The 13,558-nt window shown below is 39.3% G+C and overlaps 1 protein-coding gene across 2 annotated transcripts in view; it reads right to left on the bottom strand.

Moving 5' to 3' along the window:
• PLA2G10 (phospholipase A2 group X) overlaps positions 1 to 13,219 on the bottom strand; it is a 29,656-nt gene extending 16,437 nt beyond the window's left edge. Inside the window, exons 1-3 of one of the 2 annotated variants that reach the window (XM_032125669.1) lie at positions 13,135 to 13,219; positions 12,100 to 12,310; positions 11,386 to 11,510 (exon numbers count right to left, since the gene is read on the bottom strand). In XM_032125669.1, coding sequence (XP_031981560.1) covers positions 11,386 to 11,510; positions 12,100 to 12,119 — 145 coding nt within the window. In that variant the 5' untranslated portion in view covers positions 12,120 to 12,310; positions 13,135 to 13,219. Of the gene's footprint in view, positions 1 to 11,385; positions 11,545 to 12,099; positions 12,311 to 13,134 lie in introns of both variants that reach the window. The other variant, XM_032125668.1, reaches the window with a different exon arrangement.
• Between the last annotated feature and the right edge of the window lie 339 nt (positions 13,220 to 13,558).

Here is a 13,558-nt window from a genome sequence, read left to right on the forward strand (position 1 = left end):
AGGGGCTAAATAGTGCTCAAGAGCTGAGTATGTGTCACTTGTCAAGTAGGCTCTGAATTTCTCATCTACATATCTCTGTGGGATGGTCTCCTACTTTTATTCTTTGCTTTTGCAGAGTGGTTGGGATGAGGAGTAATTGAACCAGAGAACTGTAAGCACTAACATCAGGATTTGCTATACCTGAATTAAACCAGATACTTCAAATCAGCCAAAAGATGCAAGAGTCATTTGCTGAGAGTATGCACAGTGCCAGTGCACAACAGGCAGGTTGATGTTCAATAAAATGTTGTTTAGGCACCAGCAGCTGTTTGATTTTCAATAAGAAGTGGGGACTCAATAGAAGGTAAGAGTTTAAATGTATTCACAAATCTGGGCCAACATGACAAACTTACTATGTTTTCTATGTAGACCTATTTTCCACTGCACTGGAAGGCAACAAATGGTATGGTTACTATACAATATAAACAAATTAGAACAATTTATATAACCTATAATTATAAAGACTTAAGCTTATGTTTCTTTGAAGTATCAATTACTGACTTAAGAATACTTTTTCCTAAAACTAAGAAAGATTTTATAGTTCTATAGACTTTATATTTCCTTTAAAAAGCTCAACTATGGACAAAAGAAGACATGTTCAGGACTCTTATGAGCAGAAGACTTGTAGACTCATTGCCATAAAGAGCTAAGGAAACAGTGGAGTGTGAAGGAAGCTGCTGAATTGAAGTCCCAGTACCTTGGACATGTGACAGTGCTCAGGGAAGATGATATTTAACTCTTACAGAGTTCAGTGAATCTTCAAAGACCTATAGAAATGTTGCGTAATTTCCATAGTACAGATGGAAAACTAGCACACCAATGGGTTTGGCAGTCTTCAGACACAGTCATTCTTTTTGATTTCATTTTAATACAAGGAAGACAATCTGTGGGTGACCAAGCACTGGAACAGGTAGCCCAGGGTGGCTGTTGAGTTTCCCTCACTGGAGATATTCCAGAACCATCTGGATGCAATCCTGTGCCATGTGCTCTAGGATGACCCTGCTTGAGCAGGGGAGTTAGACTGGGACTGTGGTCCCCTCCAACCTTACCCATTCTGTGATTCTCTGACCTAATCCAAATACATAAATTGCTTCCTTGGTTTAATATAAAACAAATTCCTCATGGTGATATTATATTTACAGAATTTCATAGTGAGCCATCTAGAAAAACTCTTACCTACAGATCCTGTGACTAATAAAGTTCATACCATCCTAAACACTGCTGCATTCTTTAAAATAACATGTATGAAGACTAGTGTTCCTACATATAAAGGAGAAAAATTTTTAATTGCATATTAAATGCCATCAGAAATTAAGAGACCCAATGCCATGAACTACCCCATTTGTACCAGCAGGGATGGAACCACCATTCTCTTTGCATTTACTATACAGAATGAGGGAGTTTGCTGTATTGTGTGTACCAGGCCTTGCTAATTGGCATCAGGATGTGCAAGACAGAAAGATAAAAAGGGAGTGACAAATCAGTCCTAGTAAAGCTTTAAAATGAACAGTTTTATCTTCAGCTGTTAGAGGTGTGAATCTTACTAAATGGATTTAAATTCTGCTGAGTACTTATCCTACTATATATATATATGTAGCATCCAGTCAAGGGTGATCTCAGAACCAGCAGTCAAAAAGTGACTGGGAATAAAGTAGTTCATTTCTTTGACTCCTTCTTTGATAGCTTTCTAGTTTCAAGTCTAGGTTATAGCCTTCACTGATTAGCCTTTTAAATAAACAGACATTTGCCCAAACAGCCATATTACAGTGTTCATGGAAGTCTTTCAGTTGGTAGGTACTAAATATATTTTTTCCTTTTTAGGGTGTAAACCAGCACATTTTAATTGTGTCTCAGTTACTTTACCATAAGTATCTCCATCTAAATTATGCTGAATGATAAAAATTTTGTCTAGCTTCTTTTTGTGACTGATACCCCAAAAATATGAGTAATATGGTGCATACAAAATTTTATGCTGATCATATTCAGATTATCTTTTAAAATACACATCTTATGCATACTTGACATTTTTACTTCACAGAACAAAACAGTTCTGCATACACGGAGTATTCTGAATTCTGTGTGTCTGCATATAGGATCTGCATATTTAAACTTAATGGTGATTTGATGCTGCTGGGAGACTCACAACCACCTAATTTCCCAATTCTGTATGCAATTTTTTAATGTTGCATTGATGTTTTAATATTTCTCTAGTTAATTCCTCTCTCAGAAAGAAGAAAAGATAAAGCTTTATTAGTTTATGCACCATGTAATCCCTAGGAAGGATTAACCTGGGATAGATAATCTTTGCTTGTGTTCAAGTGTTATTTAGAATGGAGGGTCAACTTAATTACATAAGCAAGCCTAATTTTTATTCTGTAAAATACTATATTGAATTTTTGTTTAGATTGATTCTTTCTGAAAACCACAAAAAAACCCCCAACCCTGAATAGTTTTTATCAAAAAACCCAATGGCCAATACTGCACATCACTCTTCCAAATGCACTGACATTCACGGATAATTGTGTGCAGAGATGCTGCTGAACATGCATTTTCTTCCCATCAGCTGGTCTTTTTCATTTACTTGTTTTTATTGAAGCAACACACAGTTTGTCTATGGATGTGTGCAAACATGTTTTGCATATTCATACAATAAAGTAGAATTAAAATGTAAAGCACTGTAAAGTAGTTAATTCTCTGAAATTACTTCATTCCTGTTCCTAGGGGAGGGAATGCATCTTAAGATCTAAATAACACAAGCATGAAAGGATCACTTGTTTCATGTAAGGAGAGAAACATTTCCTACCATAGCACATATATTGCATCCCCCACCTCAGTTTTCTGTAATCTGCATAATTAGCTGATTACTGCAGAACTGGAAGGACTGGAATTAGGTGGGTCCTTTTATGATCCTTATGACAGCAAGTTGAAGGAAGAGGAGGAGCTGCAGCAGTCCTAATTTTACTTGAAATACTGGACTTAGAAACCTATGTGAGAACACTGAGCAGCACAATCCCTTGGAGAAGGGTGGCCATTGAAAACAAGTGTCACTGCTTACTGCTGTGCTGTTTTTGGTTTTGGTCTTTGAATTTTGTTTTTCATCACTTTGTTCTGACCTCTGTCCATCATCTTTTTATCTCTGGCTTCTTAAGTCACTGGTCATTTGTTCAAGGAGCTGAAGGTCAGATCATCTGATCTGACTTTATGCCATAGGCCCTGAAATTTCTTGTACCAGCCCAAGTAATTTCTCTTTGAGTAAGGCATATTTTCTACCAGCTTAAAGCATATAATTAAATTTGGAGTCACACAACATTAGAAGATAAAGAACTTCCTGTTCTGTTATCACAAGAGCATCTTGTAAGGGGCCTATGTCTGGAAAAAGGCTGAATGGAGTAGGCACCAGAGGTAGAGATGGGACAGCCGAATTAGGGAAGGATATATTTAAAACTGAATGGCTTACAATAAGATGGGACTACACACATTTGGAGTGTGTCATATTTTTATAGTAAAAATAAAATTTAATAAACACTACTTTTTTTAACCCCTCAGAAAAAAGGTGGGCTGCTAATTAAATATTTGTTATAAGCAATAATTTGGACCTTTGAGTAAAGGAAGGAATGGTAATAAGTTCAATACTAAAATGTTTCAACTAACCGTCAGAGAAGGTTTAGTCTTCAGAAAATATAAACGAAGTATAAACAGTATTTCTTACAGGTTAGGTTCTGACTTCAGGTAAACCAGTACATACCTAAGAGATAACAAAAATATATAAAATTATCTAATGCCTGAGATTCAGCAGTTTACAGAAGAAAATACATTTTTAAAGAAAATAGTAATCACAGTTGCATAAGTCCCATTTTACAAATTTAAGTAGTGAGACCCAGGATAACTGAAGCTCTCTACAAAGTCAGTGGTAAGGTGCAAATTTGAAGAGCACAGTTGCTTGTCATTTTCTGTGCTACAGTGTGCTACTGCTGCTTATTGATCAAGAATAACAACGTTGTGGTTTTAAGGAAAGGCTGACATGCCCAGACTACATGTATATAGAAAAATCTCAGAAGGCAGGCAACATTTCCTTTTAAAATAGCTTCTAACAATGCTTTAGTATAATTATACATGCTCCAGACTGAGGTTTGGAAGAATGTTAACTCTCCTTTCAATTAAAAACCTCCTTTTGTATGCAGCCAATGGGTGGGATGCCACATTTGAGAGTGCAGCATTCAAGTTAAAACCTCAACCATCCAAGGTTTGTTTTGAGTCTTACAGCACACAAACTCAAACTTCAAATTTTGTGGAAGCCTACGTTGTTTCTAACAACGTAGAAAAAAGATTTATAAAACAGATTGTAAAAGCATGAAAAAAGTGAAAAGTTGTTTAGAGTGAAGTATGAGAAACAGCAGGACTCTGCCTGTTGTAGCAACTTCAATCTTAATGGCAGTGCAATTCTGTTGCAATTGCAATTGTTTCCTAAAAACATTACTCCATGTATCTATGTCCTACCTTGCAATAGCTGTGTGGACTTGCGAAAGGTCTTGCTGCTCCATTCGTGCTATTATTTGTAATTGCTACCGTAAACTTCCTATTCTTCTGGATTCTCTTCCATACTTCAGAATTAGAACTCCATGAAACTAAGGATACTGTGTTAGTCTGTTAGTCCACTGTCATGAAACTCTCTTCACTTCTGAAATTGCCTGTTTGTAGGAGTAATCTGTCTATACCTGGATGCTTCCAATCCAGCTCACAGCTGCAGTTATGTCAGCACTACTAAATTAGGCAGTGCTAACACAGTAGTTCACACTTGCTTCCCAAAAGTCTTGAGCAGTGTGCTTACTAAGGAATACTGACTCTTTCAAGGAATAAGAAAATGTGCTAACCTTGTTTTTAGATATATTAATTTCTTCAGAATAATTCTTTGAGGAATCACTAATTTCCACGCATTGTGTTGCTTATATGGCAAATCAATTTTAGCCTGAGATTTTATAATTTTAGGGTCATATTGGTTTGAATGGACAGAGGGGTGCAATATACAATTCTTTACAGAAAATACTTTCCTAGGGTATCTATGGCAGCATTCACAGGGTCATGGAATGGTTTGGGTTGGAAGGAACCTTAAAGATTATCTTGTTCCAACTCCCTCTGTCACAGGCAGGGACACATTCCACTAGCACAGGTTGCTTTAGGGATGCATTCAAACAATTCTCATGCTTTCCTGCTCTACTTGTATGATTTCCTTAAAATGCTAATCCTTCTAGTTTGACAAACAACAATTAAAATACTCTTTACCCTTTTTGTATTTGAAAACACTTGCCCAAGAAAAGTCAAGAATGGAAATGAAGATTGCCAGGAAGGAATGAAGGGTGAATTCTACAAAGAAATCTTATTTGGAAAAGTGTGAGTGGTTTAGGAGGATGGGAAGACTATTTTCTCCCCTGCCCTCTGAAGAAGATGTATTTTGAATCCTGTATTTCAGTAATGATTTTAAAGAAAACAAAACCAGCTCTTATCAGTTTGATGCTCAACAATACAAAACCATTAGTAAGTACATCAAATGTGTCAGCTAACTTCATTCTCCTTGTGTTTCTGCAGAGGTATTTTCTTTGAAAGACCCTAGTCAAGTCTGGCCACTCTTTATTTAAAGTTTTATTTAAATTAAGAATTATTCAGCGCATATATAAAATTGTTAGCTTTGTAACATAGCTTTTGTTTCACTGCATTTCAGGAGACATTAATTTTTTTTCAGTATTTTCGCAACATGAAGCAGAGTGACAGAAAACAAAAGCAAACATTACTGTTAGGGATTTGAAACTGCAATTGCTTGCAAAGTGTCAGAGGTGAATGTGAAGAATTCCTTAAGTATGTTTTTATACTCAGACAGCTTGGAGACACTTTGCCATTTTTACTAGTGCTTGTAAACCTGCATTTTGGATGACTTCTTGACCTTTTGGAATAAGTATGACAGTTAAGATAAGCTGATGAATAAAGGCTTATCCTGTTTGCTGGAATTAGGGTATTGGTCTATAACTGAGCGTCATGGTGACATTCTCTATATGAAGGGCCTGAGCTTCTTCCATAATACATGGAGAGAGTTGAGAATTCATAAGAGCCAATAAGATCATTGGGGAATTTCTGTTTTAGTCACATGGATATGATTAAGCAAGGCAGAAAGGTGTAACATTTAGCCCCTTTGACCTAAGACTGCAGGGAAGCAGACTCAGTGCTGATGTGTTAATAGCTTTCAGGATATGAGAGATACAGTTTAGAGGCTTTGAAGATGTTTAACCTACTTAGCTCACCTACAAAAAGGATAATCTGATTGCCAGCTTCAAGAGGATTGTTAGCAACCCTCAGCAGTCTCCTGCAAAACTTGCTTTAGAGAGATCATTACTGCTCAGAGCAATCTAACTCACCAAGTGTGTGTTTGATTTAGCACTTCATTCTGGCTCAAAAGTGACCCAAACTGATTGCCCCCATGTACTGTGCTTTGGTTCATTTGATAGAGCTGTCTCAGAGCATGGAATTCCTTTGGGGAATAAAACAGGAAGATGTGCTCCAACCACGACATTCAACCTGTGTTTGGACTAAAGCCATTCCAAAGTTAACCCCTGAAACGTGCACTGGGGCTGAGCATTCAACAGCTACACAACATTTGCTTTCCAAAAGGGCTTCATTTGGATGAGTCTGCTTGCACATGGGCATGAGCATGTGCAAAGTCAGCAGCACCAGCACACACCTTCCTCTTTGGTCTCTCCCAGACAGCTCGTACTAAATATACACTCCTAAAAGTCACACTAATTTGCCTTTGACATTATCAAGGGATTGAGACCTTCTAGATCTTGGTAAAGCTAAAAAACAAAGAAAGGATTTTTTGCTATTCTGGCAGGAAACTCCCTGTGGAGAGAGGTATTCCTCAGTTCTGCTGTGTTACTTGGCAAAGCACCGATCTTTAACTGAATTAGACTACAAACCATTGTTTTCCCCTCCCCCATCTTCTTTATGGGCAGATTTAAACCTCATATATAACCTGTAATAGAAAAAAGATCAATTCACTTTACCCCTATTCCATCGTTGCAGTTACAGCAGAGTTCTCTAGCATTAAAGACCTGTTGTAATCAACCTCTAAATGGAAAGCAGAGCAAATATGGGCAATGTCAGGTGAAAAATCAAGATATTGAAGGTAATACATAGCTCTAAAGTACAGCTACAATGAGCATTATGGATTTAATAAAACACTTCCTGGGTTTCATGCTAGCAGTGGATACAGTGATAGTTTCTGTCTTCCAAAGGAAGTACTCAGACACACCTTATGTTGCTAAATTAGTCAGTGCAGCCACAGTTACAGAAAAGCAAATGAAAAAATTGAGATGTGATGTAAACAGCTGAAGCTCATGATAATGGGTTAGCTAGTTACAACAGTGAGGTAAATATTATATTAGCAAACAGGTCAGAAAAATAGGTGTAATTTTCCTCACCTTAATCTCCAAAGCCTGTTTATTACATACAAATAAAACAGCAGTTCTGAGAAAACGGAATAGAATAAAATAATCTAATAGCATAGGACATAGATTGCTACATTTAATCATTCCCAACCATAATAAATAACAAGGAAAAAAAGGGTTATTTTTAAAGGGTAGGAAAAATTCTAGTTTTTTTTTTTTTTTGAGAAATGGAAAGACGTAATATTAACAAAATGAAAAGTGTCTCTGAAAGAAGAGTTGACAAACTAAAAACTTCATTATGTGCTTCCCTTGAATCCCTGAAGTATCTTGATACAAATAAAGCAGTATCTCGTTTTTCAAGACAGATCCTGCCCTTTCAGAAAGGGTCCTTATCTCACTGGACATGAAGTGAGAACTGCTCACACAACTATCTGAACTTCTGACGGCTCATTACCTATAATCAGGTAGGATAGGGGTAAGTTATTGTTAAATCAAGAATTGAAGCAATGTATATATGATTCCTATTGAAATATAGCCTTTTTGTCCACACAGATGCATTTCTCCAATAGTAAGAAAATTTGCAAATGTATAACTCTCTTAAGCAAATAGTAAAGCACCTTAAAAAATGTACAAATCTTAAGAGTATGCAGTGTCAAGGCTCAGTAAAGTGAAAAACTGAATTTAATCTACTAAGAGCCTGCAGAACAGACCTTTTATTTGTATCAGCCTCTCAAATTTACTCTTTAGTATTCCTTGTTTGAATTAATACAGAATCTTCCATTTCATTTTTAAACCACATTTTCAAAGCTCTGTGTGTGTGTGGCTCTGCAAACGAATTTTGAATTTCCTAGTCCAGCAAAAAGCTTTATTTGCAAAGTTTTACATACGTTGGACAACTAATGCTTAGGAAGGCTACCTTAGGCAGGCACCTTGATTGTAATGATTAAAAAATTAACTACAGCATTTTTAGAACAGCATGCTTGAAGAGAGGGTTTGGGTATTTGCTCTAGAGACATTTTCAGGAATGGCTTCAGTTTTGCCACTCTTCCTGTAAAAGTGTGTGTGTCACCATCAGGAGACAGTCTAAGCTGTAACATCACCCTCAGCCTAACGATTTTGTCTCTTATCCTTCCCCCTGCGAAAGTGAGATGGTGCAGTTTGATTTGTTGCCAAACATACTGAGAGGTTTGAGTAACTTAGATACCTCAGGGACTAAAGCTAGCTGGGGAAAAAAACATGGATCCACCTACCCATTATAACTGTCACAACAGTTAAAGGTTAAAGGTTAAACACAGAGACTGGCATTACCCCATGCCCCTTCTTGTTTCCTTCTTCTGGCTAACAGAATACCTCTAATCAATCTAACCATTTGAAAAATGGTTTTGTGTTTTTTCTGTTCACATCCTCATTAGAGCAGTCATCCATGACTTTGTCGCAATGCAACGTATTTTACTCATGACTCTCCTCTGAGGCTATCCTGAGGCCTGAAGCTAATGCTCCTGATGGTGGCTGGCAGGACCACAATCCAGTTTAGCCCCGCTTAATATGTCTGGTGTCTGTGTGCTCAAACATTGCACCGAAATGGCTTGACTTTTTTTTTTTTACTTTTTTTTTTAATTCAAGCAATCCTTTCTAACGTTGCGCCTTCCAAGCCAGAGGAATCCTTGTTCCTCGCCTGCCGCGGGCCGGGTCAGACACGCCCCGGGAGGGACTCGCGCCCCCTGCTGGCTCGTGGCAGCGAAATTCCCCTTGGATCGAGCGAGATACTCCACGGCGAGGCGCTACGGAATGCTGCTTACGAGGGTTTAATTTTTGCCGCAGATTACGATTGAGACATTGAAATCAATCCAAAATATTATCTATTGTAAAAACCCACAATTTTCACTGCTTTCCACCAATTCCAATAAAATTTTAACATGCAAGAAATCTTAATTTTAAAACTGCTAAATAGTTTCTCAAGGAAACTAACGGTTCATAGGTAACCTCGGGCTCAGAGTATGTGAGTTACAGTTTAACTTGCCCTTTGGCTGTTGTCAAATACTCTGCTCCCCCTCCACCACGGTCAGTCTCTCAGCGATAGCAGAAATCACGTCTCTGCCAGGGCAAGAATGGTATGCAAAAAGCAACTGAACTTCAATGGTTGTTAGAGTGACAAGTCACAAATACAGCTTTGCAACATCCCATATGTGTAGTTGGAAGATACTGATACACTATTTAGCTCAGGTCTGACAGTAACCAAGTTATAATATATAGATGTTTAAGAAAGAATAAGCAAAAAAGTAAAAAACCCCGCCACAATCTCTTCATTCATACAGAGGTAAGTGTTGTCTACTATAGGATATTTTTTCTTGCATGGATTAAAAAAAATGTACAGACTCGTGTAGTTGCTGCTAAAGTAAAAGTCATCCTATTTTCATGGCTCAAACCCATAATTTGACCAGTAGGTGGTGGAAATTATAATGTACAATTTCATCAGCATTTAAAAAGGAAAAGCTTTTGCTGTTTCAGTGATGCAGTGGGTCAGGGTTTTCAAAAGCATGGTATCACATGACAACAAATAAAATACCACAAAGAGAATAACTTGCATGCAACAATCAATGTTTTATCACAGAGATATTAAGAATCCATCACTACCAACAAAAAAGCAGAAACAAAACCTAATACCGGCAATACCTTCAGTGAGAGTCCTCCTCCATACGCTGGCGAGCTGCAAGAATGTGCCCTAGATCTTCCTGTTGTGGCCAGAGAAATGTTCACTCACCTCTGGGCATCTTAAGCAAACGAGCTGTGTCAAGCAGTGGCAGCAAATTGAACAATAGCCACCAACTGCAAATTGACTTTTAGAATGGATTACATTAGACTATATTTAATTTACACATGATTACTTTGACTAAAGAGCAGTATTCTGGTTAAGTCACCTTTGGAAAAGAATTGTTCGTACTCTAATTTAGTTAGTTTAATTTTGCAGGTTTCTCTTCTCATAAAGTTCTAATATGGTTTAAGTATTGCAGCTTGATTAATTCAGGTCAATACCCCAAGCACACCTTCACCAAAGTTCCCCTTTTCATACTCTTGTTTCGTATAAAGCTCTGTCTTGGTGAAATTTTATAGAATGTATACATTCTTTGTTGTGGAGTATTTCCTTGGGTAGTAGTTATAACAAATTCCTGTCTGACTACAACTGGCTCTTTTTACAGATATTTAAAAGAAAAAAATTTAAATTTCATGGTTAAATTATTCAATTTAGATTGAAAGATTTTTTTTCCTTCCCATGACACATGCAGAGTTGGAATAACCATATATTCCGTAACGACTGTTTGAGGAAAGAGAGCAACGTCATCATCCATATTTATTATGGAATTCTGAGAAATTCTGGGAAAGATCAAGAACTTGATTCAAATTGAAAAAAAAATTGAAACAGCAAAATCAAAACAGTTTTGAAGGGAGTACATTCCTCAAATTATCTCCACACAGAAATAATTCATTCACATCAGAAATTCCAGTGAGCTGTAATCCTCATGTCAGAAAGTGTTGCATGATAAGGACTTCAGAGACTGCAGATTAAGGACTGCACTGGAAAAACTTACTTGTCTTCCACTCATCTGGAACTGTCATTCACTCTTGATCAGTGAGCACATAATAAATATGGGTTCCAAAGCAATTTACTTTATAATATTTGAATTATGAAAAGTCAGACTGGTTTTGTCTCCTCTCCAAAAGTTTGTTTAGAGTTCAAGAGAAGTCCCTTTGCTTGTTTTGTTTCATAAACTTATTCCAGATTTTATAGGAATGTAACTTTTAAAGTCAAAAGCTTGTTCAACAACCTCCTAATTCTAACCCAAAATTTTTTTTTTTTTTCTAACAGTTTGAAAGGCAGGGTATTTGTATAGATATTTTAGTAATTTAACTTTACCTGATGGGAATTTCAGGCTCACATTTTCAGTCTGTATTACATCTGAAGTATTTCCAAAGTAGTCAGGAATTCCCAACAGGCCATTCTCTCCAGGTGAACAGTATGCAGCAAATCCTAACAGCAGGCTTGGAAAAACCAGCAACATGATTTATGTAATACCTATAAATCAAAAGGATTAATGGCTAAGATTAATATTTTTACTGTGTTACTACCAGCCAAAAGGTTTTACCTCAGCAGTGGCTTGTTGTTCTGGATGAGAATGATCATACTGCTTGCTTTCTTAAGCTGCTTAGTGTTCAAACAATTGTAGTTTGGAATTGGATAAGCTATCTTACCATTTTTATGGTCTATTTCATGGTTTATGATCCACGAATGTAACTGTTATTCTATGCATGATCTTTTTTTCTGTTTCTCTCATGTCCCTTTAGATCCTGTGGTAAGCAAAGGCCCAATTTCACAGTGACTCCTAGGGATCTGTTAAATGCCATATCATACACTTAGGCACTAACTGTTAATATCTGACTGCTGTGATTGAATTGTCACACTTAGTCTCAAGAATCACAAGGGCTGAGATCAGGGGGAGGTAATTCACCCTTTGGAATTGGGAAAAGCCTCAAGGCAAAGCTTCAACAATTTAGACAGTCCCTATAGGGTAATTAGACTGGAACAATGTTTAATACATTATTTATTAATAATTAATGTTTTAGGCCTTACCAGGTCAAGAAACATTCCATCAGTATCACTTCGCCAGATAAACTACTGCATTTCTTCCAGTCTTGATTAGTGGTAGTTTAATCTTCATACTGTTCTGGTTAAAACTTCTAAAACTTTTCTTTATGCAGTCCTACCATACAGCTAACATCAGTTAGTGGGGGTATCTGTGCAAGACTGATCAACTGCACTATTGACATTGCCATCACTAATGCTGCTGAAAAAAGATAAACAGGATCAGAAAATCCTTAGTTGTAAAGGACCCATAAAAATAATTGAGTCCAACTCCTGGTCCTACACAGGACAGCCCCAAGAATCCCACCACGTGCCTGAGAGCCCTGTCCAAACATTCCTTGAGCTCTGTCAGGCTTGGTGCTTTGATCACTTCCGTGGGGAGCCTGTTCAGTGTCTGACCACCCTCTGGGGAACCTTTTCCTTATATCCAATCTAAACCTCCGCTAACACAACTTCTGCCATTCCCTCGGGTCCTGTCACTGGTCACCAGAGCAGAGATCAGTGTCAGCCCCTCCACTGGCCCTCATGAGGAAGCTGCAAGACCACAACGATGTCTGACTTCAGTCTCCTCCAGGCTGAACAAGCCAAGTAACCTCACGTACTCCTCAAACGGCTTCCCCTCCAGACCCTTCACCATGATCGTCATGATGTTATCAGAACACAATTATGTCCACTGTCCGAGAAGAGAAAACCCAATTCCTCTCATTTGAGAGAGCACTCAAGAGAGCTCCAACCTGGCCGTTCCGCGGGCAGGGGGTGTGCCACCTGCCCGGCCAACGGACGGTGCTACTGCCTGTTCCTGGGATGGTGTCCCCGTCCGGCCAGGGGTTTTACTGCCTGTCCCAGGGAAAGTGTCCCCGCCTGCACCTGCCGCTAGTCAGACTGGCCTCGGCCGTCGATTAAGGACGGCACAGCACCCCTTCGGCCTCGTGCTCACTCAGGGGCTTTTATCGGGCAAAGGCGTTTCCATTTTGTGCGTTCCGACATGAGGAACCCCAGATCACCGCAAGCCCCGGGGCTCACACGCGCTCCTGTCGGCTAAGCGCGGCCCCGCTGCCTGACGGCCCTCAGGGCACTGGGGCGCGCGCACGGCGCGAGGCGCGGCGGCAGCTCCGCCCCCCCAGCTCACGCGCAGTGCCGCCTCCGCCAGGCGTGACGCCACTGGGCGCCAGGAATCCCGCGATCTGCCAACGTCACGCGGCTTCCGGGAGAACCAGCAGGAGCCTTAAAGGGCCGCGGCGTCCCGCTACCCGGAGCGGCGGCCCCGGGTGGTGGCGGCCCCGGCCCCGGTCGCACCGGTGTCTGTACAACCGGTCACACGGTACCACCGGCACACCGGCTAGGACGGGCTCCGGCCCGCTGAAGGGAAAGGCGCGTGAGGGCGGGGCCACAGGCAGGCGCCCAATCAGCAGCTAAGAGCTTCCCAGCCGCCCCCAATCAGAAGCAC

Source organism: Corvus moneduloides, chromosome 16 (genome assembly GCF_009650955.1).
Source record: "Corvus moneduloides isolate bCorMon1 chromosome 16, bCorMon1.pri, whole genome shotgun sequence".
Classification (NCBI taxonomy): Eukaryota; Metazoa; Chordata; class Aves; order Passeriformes; family Corvidae; genus Corvus; species Corvus moneduloides.